The sequence below is a fragment of the Oncorhynchus mykiss genome, chromosome 4 (assembly GCF_057628025.1).
Source record: "Oncorhynchus mykiss isolate SJ-2025 chromosome 4, ASM5762802v1, whole genome shotgun sequence".
In the NCBI taxonomy this organism is placed as follows: domain Eukaryota; kingdom Metazoa; phylum Chordata; class Actinopteri; order Salmoniformes; family Salmonidae; genus Oncorhynchus; species Oncorhynchus mykiss.
The window spans coordinates 20626753-20641634 of record NC_143025.1 but is presented as its reverse complement, the minus strand read 5'-3'; the positions used below and the strand labels follow the sequence as shown (position 1 = coordinate 20641634).

Genomic DNA, 14882 nt, shown 5'->3' with positions numbered 1-14882 from the left:
ATGGTGTGTTCAGCTGTGTTGCTTTTACGCCGTTTTGCATTGTTGCCAAAAAGTTCAATTTTGGTTTCATCTGACCAGAGCACCTTCTTCCACATGTTTGGTGTGTCTCCCAGGTGGCTTGTGGCAAACTTTAAACGACACTTTATGGATATCTTTAAGAAATGGCTTTCTTCTTGCCACTCTTCCATAAAGGCCAGATTTGTGCAATATACGACTGATTGTTGTCCTATGGACAGAGTCTCCCACCTCAGCTGTAGATCTCTGCAGTTCATCCAGAGTGATCATGGGCCTCTTGGCTGCATCTCTGATCAGTCTTCTCCTTGTATGAGCTGAAAGTTTAGAGGGACGGCCAGGTCTTGGTAGATTTGCAGTGGTCTGATACTCCTTCCATTTCAATATTATCGCTTGCACAGTGCTCCTTGGGATGTTTAAAGCTTGGGAAATCTTTTTGTATCCAAATCCGGCTTTAAACTTCTTCACAACAGTATCTCGGACCTGCCTGGTGTGTTCCTTGTTCTTCATGATGCTCTCTGCGCTTTTAACGGACCTCTGAGACTATCACAGTGCAGGTGCATTTATACGGAGACTTGATTACACACAGGTGGATTGTATTTATCATCATTAGTCATTTAGGTCAACATTGGATCATTCAGAGATCCTCACTGAACTTCTGGAGAGAGTTTGCTGCACTGAAAGTAAAGGGGCTGAATAATTTTGCACGGCCAATTTTTCAGTTTTTGATTTGTTAAAAAAGTTTGAAATATCCAATAAATGTCGTTCCACTTCCTGATTGTGTCCCACTTGTTGTTGATTCTTCACAAAAAAATAGTTTTATATCTTTATGTTTGAAGCCTGAAATGTGGCAAAAGGTCGCAAAGTTCAAGGGGGCCGAATACTTTCGCAAGGCACTGTATATTCAAATTTTGCTACATAAGGTCGAGACGGTCGGTTACATATTTGGAGGGTTAGGCCCAGGGAAGGACACACTGGGGATTTTGAATTACATGAAGACACAAAGGAGAGAACCTACTACTGTTCATCCAGTACATAACTAGCCCCAAATAATAAAATGTAAACTCAACAGCTAAACTCAGATTAACATGTCTGAATCATCTTTATTGACCAAATACATTTGCATGTATAGGAATGACTGAAATGGTGCTGCCACAAACAGAATATACAGACAAAAAAATACAACGCAGAATTTCCACAGATCCACATATAGTATGAACACTATAATCAGCAGGTAGCCTAGTGGTTAAGAGCGTTGGGCCAGTAACTGAAAGGTCGCTGGTTCGAATCCAGAGCTGACAATGTGAAAAATCTGAGCGAGGTACTAATTTCTCCTGTAAATCGCACTGGATAAGGTCCTTGCCGCCATAGGCGAAACCAAAAAATGTCGCCCCTCCCCACCCACAAAACTAGAATAGTCCCAGTATCAAAATTATGTTGAAAAGACATTGAAGTTAGGTTAAATTTAGTTTCTGAATTAAAGGTGAAAAGGTATTTTCCGTATGTTTCAAAAGGCGTTGGAGTCTGTCCGCGCTTACTGAGGTACAGCTACCCAACTTAATCAGGAGTTATCATGAGCCTATTTGCAATGTGTTTGCACGGCGGGAAATGCAAAAGTATTTTATTTTTCACTATAATCAGCTTGCCAAAAATTGATGGATACAAACTTGAAACCACTGATCATGACAATTGGGTGAAACTCCTGGACAACAGTTATTGTCCATTTTGCTTTGACCTGACCTGTTTTTAGGATATGTTTGTTAACATGAGCAATTTTTTTGTTGTTGATTGAGCTCCATTTAAGTTAGGCTATTTGATCGGAGAAACCTGCATGATAAACAGTGTCCGTCTCATTACATTGTCATACATTTTTATCTCCAGCCTGTAGTAGGTTTAAGAAAAGGCCACATGCTCTTTCTACCATATCCTATATCTGATTTATGTTACTTAGATTTTTTTTTACAGAACGTTGGTGGAGCGCTGCAGAGATGTCTCTCTCCAACAGCACTCTGGAGAAGCGCACTGGGAATGGACAAGCAAAATATTCTGTGCCCCTGCCTTAGACAAAGTGGGCACTACTTATCAAAGTGCGGTGTCAGCGCTCACCAAAAAAAGCCCATATGCAACTGGGTGAGAGATTTTCATTGTTTTTTAGCAGAATTATGTGTTGTTTGAGGTGCTTCTTGGTCAGTTTAGCTCAGAAAATGCCCCCTCTCAATCTTTTGCCAAAGGCGGCCGCTTTAATCCGGCCTAATGAGCGGGCTGGCGGTGCACACAGGTCTCTGGCCCTCCCCACCATTCACCCAGTCAGCAACAGCCAGCCTCAGTTAGCAGCATGTCACAGTGAAATAGATTTGTTTTAAGAGAAATGCCATGGCGGCCGGGGGGAATTTAGAAGTAGCCCAAAAACCTGCAACCCGCGACCAATACATTTTCACCCGCAACATCGTTATCAAAATTGCCCAATTTGCGAGAAATGCTCGGACATGGCAACCCTGGTGGTCAGCCTCTGTTACTCTAGTCAGATTCTAACAGGCACAAGTGATTACTTGAGTGGCCCTGTTACCGCGATAACCTTAAAGGGGCAGCGGAGAGTTTGATCAAATCAAATGTGATATTTTAGAAAAAAAGACTTATCACAAAGTATTTAATTAAATTGAGCAATATACCATATTACTTCTTGCCAGTAATACAGTCATTGTTTAAAAAACATTACTAAGCATGTTCATCTTTTAAAAAATATTTTGTGTGTAATTAAAAAATATATATTTTAGCTGGTTAAAAATCTGAGTGGCTGGTAGATAAATAAAATAAAAATCTACCTACCACAGTCGCTGGTAGACAAAGTTGGTGTTAGGTCCTGTAGCCTACTCTCAACACATGCTATTTATGTAGGTGGATTGCATCAATTATGGAGCTCTAGATTGCTTTTGACTCTTTCATGCATGATGAGATCAGTGAATGTATTGAATTAGGTTTGTTCAATTGTACAGATTTATATAACTTGGCCTTTGCGTTGTTCTCATTTGTTTGTTGTATAGATCTTCAAGCTAGTTTTGCTGGCTGTACTGGAAAAAAATTGCATTGCTTCATCACTTTATAAAATAACACCATTGGATTTCATTGTGTTTCTCACATACTTCATGCTCCATTTGAAAACGCACCTAAAGGTGAGGATGATTATGTGAATGGGTGTGGCTTAGGTGTCATAAAAAGCTTTATGAATCTAAAGACTGAATAGTGAAACTTCACTCAAGGGCCAGTGACATCATTTGACGACATGTGTTTTGTATTGACACTCAATGTGTGGTGGGGGTGGCTGGTGTGTTGTGTTCCTTTTCCGTTCTGGAGGGGGGATTTTAAATCATTGCAAACATCTCAGGGCATTGCAGTGATTCCAGGACATTTATTTCAGGTGTTCATTCTTTGGACCTATGTGTAATTAAATATTTTCCACCCTGAAATTACAAACAACGTATCTATTATTATAGAATAGTTAGGAGTGTGCCTTAATTAAGAAATAGGCTACATTGTTGTGCTTTGTAGATTGTAGTTTTAGACTATATCTTTGTTTCACCCTCCCACCATCACATGAAAACATGGTAAAACGGGCAACTACAGTGTTCTGTACTATTAATCTTGGCATACCTGCTTGTCTTCACTGCTTGGAAATATCTGTCAAACACAGTGAATAACTTGCAGTCATTCTAATCCAACTGTATTGCAGCCCCCCCCCCCCCCCCCCTCCCCGGGCTTGAGGCGTAAACTGTGTGACATACCTGCTCTGCCAACAGTTGAGCACTCCCTTGCATGCACCAGCTCGTTTCTGTGTTTTTAAGTAACAACAAGGAACCAGTATGTCAGTTTCAAGGGGTGCTTTCACAAAAGGTGTGGAGTAGTGCTCACCTAGTCTGCCCAACTTTTTGAGTGTCCCTGGATATTATCAGACTCTTTCAGCAGGTAAGGAGCTGAGGGAAAGCTCACTTTTTAAACAATCTAATGGGCTTTTCTTTTGAGTCCTTTCAACAGTATTTCTGTGTTTTTTGAATTTTGAAAGAAAGAAACCCTCAGTGTTTTGTGTTGCCTGTCAGATGTGGCACTTGGTTTTTCTTGTGAGCGTGACCTTGTTGGGTTAAACTGTACAGGCCCTATTTTAGTCTAATGGGGCCCTGTGTTTGTCCTAGTCAGGTCTTATGGTTTGGAAAAACTCAGTGCTCTTGTCATAGCTGCAGAAGGATCTAGATAATTAAAACTAGTGAATTACAGGGAACTCGGTGTTCTATTAGATTATCATTGTGATCTGCATGCATGCCCCAACCTGAGCATATTCCCAGCTGCTTGTATCCTGTTAATCAAAAGGGAGCAGCACACACCCAGGTCCTTATCAGTGGGGATGGACAGACAGGAAGGGAGAGTAAGGGAGGTTGGGATTTCTTCATATGAATTTCATACAGGCAGTTGTTTCTCATTTCAGTTAGTTTGATCATAAAATCAGCATTATCTATTTTATTGTCTTCAGAGGGCATGAAGTATTCTATGTTGGCTCACTCACTCATGTATTATGTTCTCCCTAGATGAGAGCTTCTGGACCAACATAAAGATCCCCTGCATCGGGAAGGCTGAGCTGGCAGTACCTTACTGGGACAGCATGGATTCTATACTGAGCTACAGAAGAGGTAGCAGCAGCGACAAACATTTATGTTGGAGGCTGACACCAACATAGCCATTGAACATCGGAATACTAAGACTGGAGTCTCTCTAGAGACTGCTGTCCTTGATCGACAGTGCGTTATGGTGTGAGCAGGACTAAGCAGCGCTCCCACACATCCCCTCCCACCTGGGCACCAAGCCATGTCTCCTCTCTCTGCCCTGGGTGTTTTCTGTGGATTGTTCCTTCCTATGTGTCTCGGTGAATACAACACTCACAGTTGTATCCCACGGAAGAGTGTCCTCTACCAGGGTAAGCCATTCTGTCTCCTCTCCTGCTTTCACATAACAGTGCAGTAAACTGCATCTGTTTCCTCAAATACTAAAAAGTTAGCTAAATGACCTGTCTGTTTTGCTTCATTTATAACTTTTGTGTGTGTGTGTGTGTGTGTGTGTGTGTGTGTGTGTGTAAATATATATGAGATCTCACACACATCGTTTGATACTTAGTTTTCATTGAGTTGTCTAATGCTTTCCTGTTTTAGACAATCTGAAACTGTTCCGAGAGGAAGGGATTTGGAACTACTCCACTATGTTGGTTCGAGAGGATCTGGGCCTGCTGCTGCTCGGGGCTCGAGAGGCAGTCTATGCCCTGGACATCAATGATATCTCCATCAAGAAGTCTGGGGTAGGGACCTCTGTTTATTACGGCTATTCAGTTATTGTGTTTACTCATAAGTTATCCTGTGTTATTTGCCTACATGATTTGAATACATCACAAATGGACTGCAATAAAAAGGTCTGCTGTACCGTCTTTGTGGTGACCTAATACAAATGCCTTGGAACCATAAAACCATTACCTAGTACATACTTTGATGTGCAGCTCTCTGTTGTGTCAGGTGTATTGGCGGGTCACTGAGGAGAAACAGAGGGAATGCACATACAAAGGGAAACACGCTGAAGTAAGTGGCTCCATCAATCACGAAACAATTCTCCCCACAGACAGCTGTGAAGTGGTATGCTGCCAGTTGTTTGTGAAGACACTCAATGAAGACAAAACAAACAACCAGATGCACAGTTGAAATTGGAAGTTTTACATACACCTTAAACAAATACGTTTAAACTCAGTTTTTCACAATTTCTGACATTTAATCCTGTCTTAGGTCAGTTAGGATCACCACTTTATTTTGAGATTGTGAAATGTCAGAATAATAGTAGAGAGAATGATTTCTTTCAGCTTTTATTTCTTTCATCACATTCCTAGTGGGTCAGAGGTTTACATACACTCAATTAGTATTTGGTAGCATTAAATTGGGTCAAACGTTTTGGGAAGCCTTCCACAAGCTTCCCACAATAAGTTGGGTGAATTTTGGCCCATTCCTCCTGACAGAGCTGGTTTAACTGAGTCAGGTTTGTAGGCCTCCTTGCTCGCACACGCTTTTTCAGTTCTGCCCACAAATTTCCCATAGGTTTGAGGTCAGGGCTTTGTGATAGCCACTCCAATACCTTGACTTTGTTGTCCTTAAGCCATTTTGCCACAACTTTGGAAGTATGCTTGGGGTCATTGTCCATCTGGAAGACCCATTTGTGACCAAGCTTTAACTTTAACTGATGTTTTGAGATGTTGCTTCAACATATCCACATAATTTTTGTTCCTCATGATGGCATCTATTTTGTGAAGTGCACCAGTTCCTCCAAACATAAAGATGGTCATTATGGCCAAACAGTTGTATTTTTGTTTCATCAGACCAGGGACATTTCTCCAAAAAGTACGATCTGTCCCCATGTGCAGTTGCAAACCGTAGTCTGGCTTTTTTTATGGCGGTTTTGGAGCAGTGGCTTCTTCCTTGCTGAGCGGCCTTTCAGGTTATGTCGATATAGGACTCTTTTTTTTTTTTTTACTTTGGATATAGATACTTTTATACCTGTGAAGATGCTAGAGGAAACAAGATCCTTTGCTGTTGTTCTGGGATTGATTTACACTTTTCGCACCAAAGTACTATCATCTCTGAGACAGAACGCGTCTCCTTCCTGAGCGGTATGACGGATGACGGAACACTTAAACAACACAATATAACTCCAAGTCAATCACACTTCTGTGAAATCAAGCTGTCCACTTAGGAAGCAACACTGATTAACAATACATTTCACATGCTGTTGTGCAAATGGAATAGACAACAGGTGGAAATTATAGGCAATTAGCAAGACAATAAAGGAGTGGTTCTGCAGGTGGTGACCACAGACCACTTCTTAGTTCCTATGCTTCCTGGCTGATGTTTTGGTCACTTTTGAATGCTGGCGGTGCTTTCACTCTAGTGGTAGCATGAGACGGAGTCTACAACCCACACAAGTGGCTCAGGTAGTGCAGCTCATCCAGGATGGCACATCAATGCGAGCTGTGGCAAGAAGGTTTGCTGTGTCTGTCAGCGTAGTGTCCAGAGCATGGAGGCGCTACCAGGAGACAGGCCAGTACATCAGGAGACGTGGAGGAGGCCGTAGGAGGGCAACAACCCAGCAGCAGGACCGCTACCTCCGCCTTTGTGCAAGGAGGAGCAGGAGGAGCACTGCCAGAGCCCTGCAAAATGACCTCCAGCAGGCCACAAATGTGCATGTGTCTGCTCAAACGGTCAGAAACAGACTCCATGAGGGTGGTATGAAGGCCCGACGTCCACAGGTGGGGGTTGTGCTTACAGCCCAACACCGTGCAGGACGTTTGGCATTTGCCAGAGAACACCAAGATTGGAAAATTTGCCACTGGCGCCCTGTGCTCTTCACAGATGAAAGCAGGTTCACACTGAGCACATGTGACAGACGTGACAGTCTGGAGATGCCGTGGAGAACGTTCTGCTGTCTGCAACATCCTCCAGCATGACCGGTTTGGCGGTGGGTCAGTCATGGTGTGGGGTAGCATTTCTTTGGGGGGCCGCACAGCCCTCCATGTGCCTGCCAGAGGTAGCCTGACTGCCATTAGGTACGGAGATGAGATCCTCAGACCCCTTGTGAGACCATATGCTGGTGCGGTTGGCCCTGGGTTCCTCCTAATGCAAGACAATGCTAGACCTCATGTGGCTGGAGTGTGTCAGCAGTTCTTGCAAGAGGAAAGCATTGATGCTATGGACTGGCCCGCCCATTCCCCAGACCTGAATCCAATTGAGCACATCTGGGACATCATGTCTCGCTCCATCCACCAACGCCAAGTTGCACCACAGACTGTCCAGGAGTTGGCGGATGCTTTAGTCCAGGTCTGGGAGGAGATCCCTCAGGAGACCATCCGCCACCTCATCAGGAGCATGCCCAGGCGTTGTAGGGAGGTCATACAGGCACGTGGAGGCCACACACACTACTGAGCCTCATTTTGACTTGTTTTAAGGACATTACATCAGTTGGATCAGCTTGTAGTGTGGTTTTCCACTTTAATTTTGAGTGTGACTCCAAATCCAGACCTCCATGGGTTGATAAATTTGATTTCCATTGATCATTTTTGTGTGATTTTGTTGTCAGCACATTCAACTATGTAAAGAAAAAAGTATTTTAATAAGAATATTTCATTCATGCTGGAGGATGTTGCAGACAGCAGAACGTTCTCCACGGCGTCTCCAGACTGTCACGTCTGTCACATGTGCTCAGTGTGAACCTGCTTTCATCTGTGAAGAGCACAGGGCGCCAGTGGCACTTTTGGAGGTCTACCATTTAGGATGTGTTATTTTAGTGTTCCCTTTATTTTTGTAAAAAAAAAATTTGAGCAATGTACTTGCGTACTATTGTTTGTAGCGATGAACGTGGTACCTTCAGGCGTTTGGAAATTGCTCCCAAGGATTAACCAGACTTGTGGAGGTCTACCATTTTTTTGGTCTTGGGTAATTTCTTTTGATTTTCCCATGATGTCAAGCAAAGAGGCACTGGGTTTGAAGGTAGGCCTTGAAATACATCCACAGGTACACCTCCAATTGACTCAAATGATGTCAATTAGCCGATCAGAAGCTTCTAAAACCATGACATAATTTTCTGGAATGTTCCATGCTGTTTAAAGTCAACCAACTTAGTGTATGTAAACTTCTGACCCACTGGAATCGCGATACAGTAAATTATAAGTGAAATAATCTGTCTGTAAACAATTGTTGGAAAAATGACTTTCGTCATGCACAAAGTAGATGTCCTAACCAACTTGCCAAAACTATAGTTAACAAGAGATCTGTGGAGTTTTAATGACTCCAACCTAAGTGTATGTAAACTTCTGACTTCAACTGTGCATACATTGAAATCTGTACATTACTATACCAACCTTGACATTTCTCAACCCTGTCCTGTTGCAGATCGAATGCCGTAACTACATCCGGACCCTGCATAAAGTGGATGACAGCACAATGTATGTGTGCGGGACAAATGCTTTCAGCCCCACCTGTGATTACATGGTAATTATAAACTGGGTAGTTCGAGCCCTGAATGCTGATTGGCTGACAGCCATGGTATATTTAAGCAATAAGGACCTTGGGGGTTTGTGGTATATGGCCAAGATATCACAGCTAATTGCTGTTCTTATACACGATGCAACGTGGAGTGCTAGGACACAGCCATTTGCCATGTTATATTGGCCATATACCACAAACCCCTGAGGTGCCTTATTGCTATTATAAACTGGTTACCAAAGTAATTAGAGCAGTAAAAATAAATGTTTTGTCATACACATGGTATACGGTCTGATATACCACAGATGTCAGCCAATCTGCATTCAGGGCTGGAACCACCCAGTTTATAATAGATCGTATCCCACGGGTCAGACATTTATTTTTACTGCTCTAATTACGTTGGTAACCAGTTTATAATAGCAATAAGGAACCTTGGGGGTTTGTGGTATATGACCAATATACACCACGGTGTTGCGTCATGCCTAAGAACAGCCCTTAGTGTTGTATAGTGTGGGGTGGCAGTTAGTCTAGTGGTTAGTGTTGTGCCAGTAACGAAAGGTTGCTAGATCGAATCCCCGAGCTGGCATGGTAAAAATCTGTCGTTCTGCCCCTGAACAAGGATGTTAACTCACTGTTCCCTGGTAAATAAGAATTTGTTCTTAACTGACTTGCCTAGTTAAATAAAATCTAAATATTGGCAATATACCACACCCCCTTGGGGCTTATTGCTTAATTATAAACTGGGTGGTTCCAGCCCTGAGTGCTAATTGACTGACAGCCGTGGTATATCAGACTGTATATCATGGGTATGACAACATGTATTTTTACTGCCCTAATTACGTTGGTAACCAGTTTATAATAGCAATAAGGCACCTTGGTAGTTTGTGGTATATGGCCAATATACCATGGCTAAGGGCTGTATCCAGGCACTCTGCGTTGCGTTGTGTGTAAGAAAAGCCTTTAGCCATGCTGTATACCACAACACTTTGTGCCTTATTGCATAGGTATAGCTTGGCCTGAACAGGACAGCTAGGACATCTCAGTGTAAGAATTGCTCTGTTGTTTGTAACTATCATGTGACTGCTGTAGTCAGGCAGTTGTCACACTGAATATTTACTGTGAGTGTGAAATGTATGCATACTACAGACACCTGCACTCTTTATCTCTACTGTTAGTGGCTGAGTGTAACTCATTTTGCCCTTTGGAGTTTAGTATAAAGTATATTCCTACCTCTCTCACTGAAACAGCTGTTAATGAATACATCTAAATAGTTGCTTTGATTGTGACTCTGACAGACGTACTCTGAAGGACAGCTGAGACTAGAAGAAGCGCAGGAGGAGGGAAAAGGGAAATGCCCCTTTGATCCCTTCCAGAAATACTCCTCCATCATGGTCGGTATGTACTGTGACTGTCTGTCTGTCTCTAGTTATCTGCTCTCACACAAGGACAGAACAGTGCACCCAGTGAAGTTCAAAGTTCATCAACTGCAAAGTGGGGTTGTGCTATAAGTGCTGCCATGGGACTTGTTTGTAAAGTGAGGGGGTTGGGTCTTTGTGAATTGAACAGTTTAAAAAATATATTTTTTTTAAATTGTTTTGCTTTTTGGCTGAATGTGTTGCTAGTAGCTTGAGTTACCAGTGGCACAATGAAAGAGATTGCACATGTAATTTTCAAAATTAGTTTTGTTTGACTAATATTTAAAACATTATTTACTTTGCTAGAAGATCAATTTTCCTCTGTTGTGATTCTTGTCATGTCTCTGGTCTGCCAGGGAATGACCTCTACTCTGCTACCTCCATCAACTTCCTGGGCTCTGAGCCTGTGGTTCTCCGCAGCTCCTCCTCTGCTCTTCGCACTGAGTTCAAGAGCTCCTGGCTCAACGGTCACCTCTCCCTCTTTGTTCATACTTGTGTTATAAACTTGTATACTACTATATACCATGCCTTATGGTGAACACGTGAATAGTATATATCTACTAACACTTGAATATGATGTTAAAATGGCTAAATGTATCCATAGCATTTTACATCTTTGCCTTGAGTAATAGCCTAGATCCTATAGGTCCCCGTGTTTTGAATTATGAAACTGAACTTCAACTGCTGCTGTTAAACAGGTCCTGACAGGTAGCGTAATAAGTGCTCATTATGGTTTATGATTTCAGAGCCCAACTTTGTATACATGGACCTTGTCCCCGAGAGCAATAACAACCCAGAGGGGGATGATGATAAGGTCTACCTGTTCTTCAGCGAGAACGCCATGGAGTATGACTTCCACAACAAGCTCACCGTGTCAAGAGTTGCTCGTGTCTGCAAGGTAGCAACTTGCACCAAATGTACTTTCAGCTGCAAGAAGTTTCATTGTCTCATACATGGTGTTTTAAATATAAAGGACAGTATGTGTACCCTGTTTAAACAGTGCAGGGGTATAATGTGTGCATGTGTCCTCTCTCCAGAAGTATTCACTTGTTTGACTAGAACCAATGTTGTCTCTCACACTATGTAGGGGGATATGGGTGGGCAGCGGACGCTCCAGAGGAAGTGGACGTCATTCCTGAAGGCTCGCCTGGACTGCTCCATGCCAGAGCCCAGCCTGCCATATATTGTACAGGATGTCTTCCTGCTCAAAAACGATGACTGGCGCAAAAGCGTTTTCTACGCAGTGTTCACTCCCCAGTCGTGAGTAGTCTGTAGAATCCAGTGGTTTTAGAGTTTACAACATTGTTTCAGTGGGAAGTGGACTGTTTCTAATCTGCGTGATATTCTGACTCGGTTGCTTTAAGCACATGTTTACCATAATCATAGGGCCAGGAGGTTTTCCTGACCAGGAAAAACCCCAGGCGGGCTAACTCTAACTAGGGCCTAGGCTATTTCCCACGTGTTCAGGAAAAACATAGGGCCCTAACCATGATATACTTCAGGTTTGAAAACATCAAACATGTTTTTCTGACTGTCTGCACTAGGAGCTCGTCCGACATGTCTGCAGTGTGTGCGTACAGTGTGTCGGCCATCGGAGACGTGTTTGATAAGGGGAAGTTTAAGACGCCAGTGACTGTGGAGACTTCCCATGTGAAGTGGGTCATGTACAGTGGAGAGGTGCCCACCCCAAGACCTGGAGCTGTATGTCCCATTTTAATATAATTGTGAAGATCTAAATGGTTTAGGGCCACAAAAGGAAAGTATCTACTTTTTTACAGTTACTAACTCAGTAATGTATTATTACCACTCATAAATCTATTCTTTTTCAGTGCATTAACAACGCAGCACGGACCCTTGGGATGGAGCGCTCCCTGGACCTGCCAGACAAGACCCTGCAGTTCATCAGGGACCGGCCCCTCATGGACGATGCCGTGCACCCGCTGACCGGCCGTCCGCTGCTGGTCAAAAGGGGAGACCTGTTCACACGCCTGGTGGTGGACAGCGTGCTAGCTCTGGATGGGGAGAGATATGCAGTCATGTTCATCGGCACAGGTACTGAACAGGACACACACATCCCCAAAACAGACTTGTTCTTCTGACTCCCGCCTGAACAGCTAATCAAATGGCTACCCAGACTATTTGCATTGCCCCCTCCCCTTTTTAACCCTGCTGCTATTCTGTTTATTATCTATGCATAGTCACTAACTCTACCTACATGTTCATATTACCTCGACTAACCGGTGCCCCCGCACATTGACTCTGTACCGGTACCCCCTGTATATAGCCTCGCTATTGTTGTTTTACTGCTGCTGTTTAATTATTTGTGACTTTTATCTTATTTTTTTACTTAAACCTCATTGTTGGTTAAGGGCTTGTAAGCAAGTGTTTCACTGTAAGGTTTACACCTGTTCGGCGCATTTGACTTGAATAGATCTGACAATGACATGGGCGTCCTTCTCTCCCCACAGAGAACGGCTATGTGCAGAAGGCAGTGAACTACGCTGGAGAGATGTTCATCATTGAAGAGATACAACTGTACCAGACCCCAGAGGCTATCAGGACCCTGCGTCTCTCCAGCACGGTAACAATCACCCAGTCAATCAATTAAAACTTGATTTTATATAGCTCTTTTAAACAAATTTGTTACCGAGACTTATCAGAACCTCTGGTTTAAACTCCCAATCAAGGTGCAGCACCATTTTACAAAACATACCAGCTTTTTATTGATATCCATATGGTCGTTTATATGTCAACATAAGGATTTAACTAGATCAATGTCAGTCCTGGTATTTCTGCAGACAGATGGTTACTCATTTACTATTTATTTCCTTAGCACTTACAATAGAGCATTCAAGGAGAATGGCACCTGGTCATTGCTGTTACTAACCATGGGTGAAGTAGGCTCATTGAGCTGCTGACACTCATGTGGTATTGGTTTGTGTTCTTGTTTCCCCAGGGTCAGCTGTATGCAGGCTCTGAGTATGGAGCTGTGCAGATGCCTCTGAGTGAATGTGGCCGTTATGAGTCTTGTCTGGACTGTGTCTTAGCCAGAGACCCTTACTGTGGCTGGGACCTCTCCACTGGCCTCTGCTCTGCTGTGGCCAGCTCACCCTTTGCCTCAGTCCCCACGTACGATCCGACACACACATACCTTTCTAGTAATGTGATTTAGAATTTCAGTATACCATATTTAGTCTTTCTTTTTTCAGGAACATGATTCAAAGTCTAAAAGATGGTGACATCTCACAATGTCCGAAATCAGGTAAATGGATTTCAATATTTAATTGTTCAGGGCCCAGCACACTATCAACAAATGACAGAGTACAGTCCAACTGTAGTTACTACTTACTTTGTTTGTGTGTGTATTGCAGAGACGATGAAGCCAGAGAACTACACCTTAGTTCCTGGCAACAACATCAAGCTGCCGTGCCAGCCTGACTCCAACCTTGCACAGGTACAGTGGCTCTTCTCAGGGCAACTGCTGCTGTCTGATACCAAGTACTACATCTACAATGGGGGTATCCTCATCCTCAATGCCTCTGCTGCCAACACCGGCCAGTACACCTGTGAGTCTGTTGAGCAGGTGAACAGCCGATCGTACACCAGGACTATGGCAGTCTATCAACTGTTGCCCCACACTAACCTAGAGGAGAGTGAGACGATGACAGAGTCCCCCCATAGTCACAGTACCCCATTACCAGAGCTCCTGGAGGTAACAGAGAAGCCAAAGGCTTTGGATCCCCTTCCCCCCCCTGAGTCACAGTGTGAAGACGGCAGGGTGGTAGGCCTGCAGGTGGTGGTGGCGCTCCTCTCTCTGATGCTGGTTGGTCTAGTAGCCTGGAGTCTGTATAAAGGATGCTTTAGAAACAGATTCTCAGAGAACTCAAGCGCTGGCCAGGTGAAAAGGCCGTCGGATGACTACATGCAAATTCAAAAGAATATAACTTCAGAGTTCAAGCTGCTGGGACCTTCACCCAGTCACAGTGCTAACAAGAATCAAAATGCTATCATAGCCTTCAAAGGGAATGGGGAACACCACTTCTCTCCTGGAAGCAATATTTCCACTGTGGATGGTTTGGGGTACATTGATGATGAGTCAGAGATCTGACCATCAGTGTTCACCGCTCTCTCACCAGGCAGCTGATTTAAGACACTAGCGCAATGACAAGCTCTGTACACTGAACTTGTTTTGGAATTGTCCTTAACATTTTCCCACCACTACATCTCCCTAGATTGAATTTATTTTGTTTAGTCATTGCATAAGGCGAATACATTGTACATCCCTTTGTTAAATATTATTTTGTATTGTCATGTATATTGCAAATATTTATTTGTATTCATGTAATTACTTCATAACCAGGATGTGATATCTAAAGTAAATAAGACCATTAATACTAATGTG

The 14882-nt window shown here is 43.3% G+C and overlaps 1 protein-coding gene across 5 annotated transcripts in view; it reads left to right on the top strand.

Moving 5' to 3' along the window:
- si:ch211-129c21.1 (semaphorin-4E) overlaps positions 1-14878 on the top strand; it is a 30597-nt gene extending 15719 nt beyond the window's left edge. For 2 of the 5 annotated variants that reach the window (XM_036968471.2, XM_021599049.3), the window contains 14 exons: positions 4587-4972; positions 5205-5347; positions 5559-5621; positions 8973-9071; positions 10361-10460; positions 10837-10947; positions 11227-11378; positions 11568-11740; positions 12025-12181; positions 12310-12532; positions 12949-13061; positions 13437-13609; positions 13690-13742; positions 13852-14878. In XM_036968471.2, the coding sequence (XP_036824366.1) occupies positions 4864-4972; positions 5205-5347; positions 5559-5621; positions 8973-9071; positions 10361-10460; positions 10837-10947; positions 11227-11378; positions 11568-11740; positions 12025-12181; positions 12310-12532; positions 12949-13061; positions 13437-13609; positions 13690-13742; positions 13852-14588 (2406 nt within the window). In that variant the 5' untranslated portion in view covers positions 4587-4863 and the 3' untranslated portion in view covers positions 14589-14878. Of the gene's footprint in view, positions 1-1977; positions 2143-3804; positions 3973-4371; positions 4436-4586; positions 4973-5204; positions 5348-5558; positions 5622-8972; positions 9072-10360; positions 10461-10836; positions 10948-11226; positions 11379-11567; positions 11741-12024; positions 12182-12309; positions 12533-12948; positions 13062-13436; positions 13610-13689; positions 13743-13851 lie in introns of those variants that run through there. The other 3 variants (XM_090231421.1, XM_036968470.2, XM_036968472.2) reach the window with 3 other exon arrangements.
- The last annotated feature ends 4 nt before the right edge of the window (positions 14879-14882 follow it).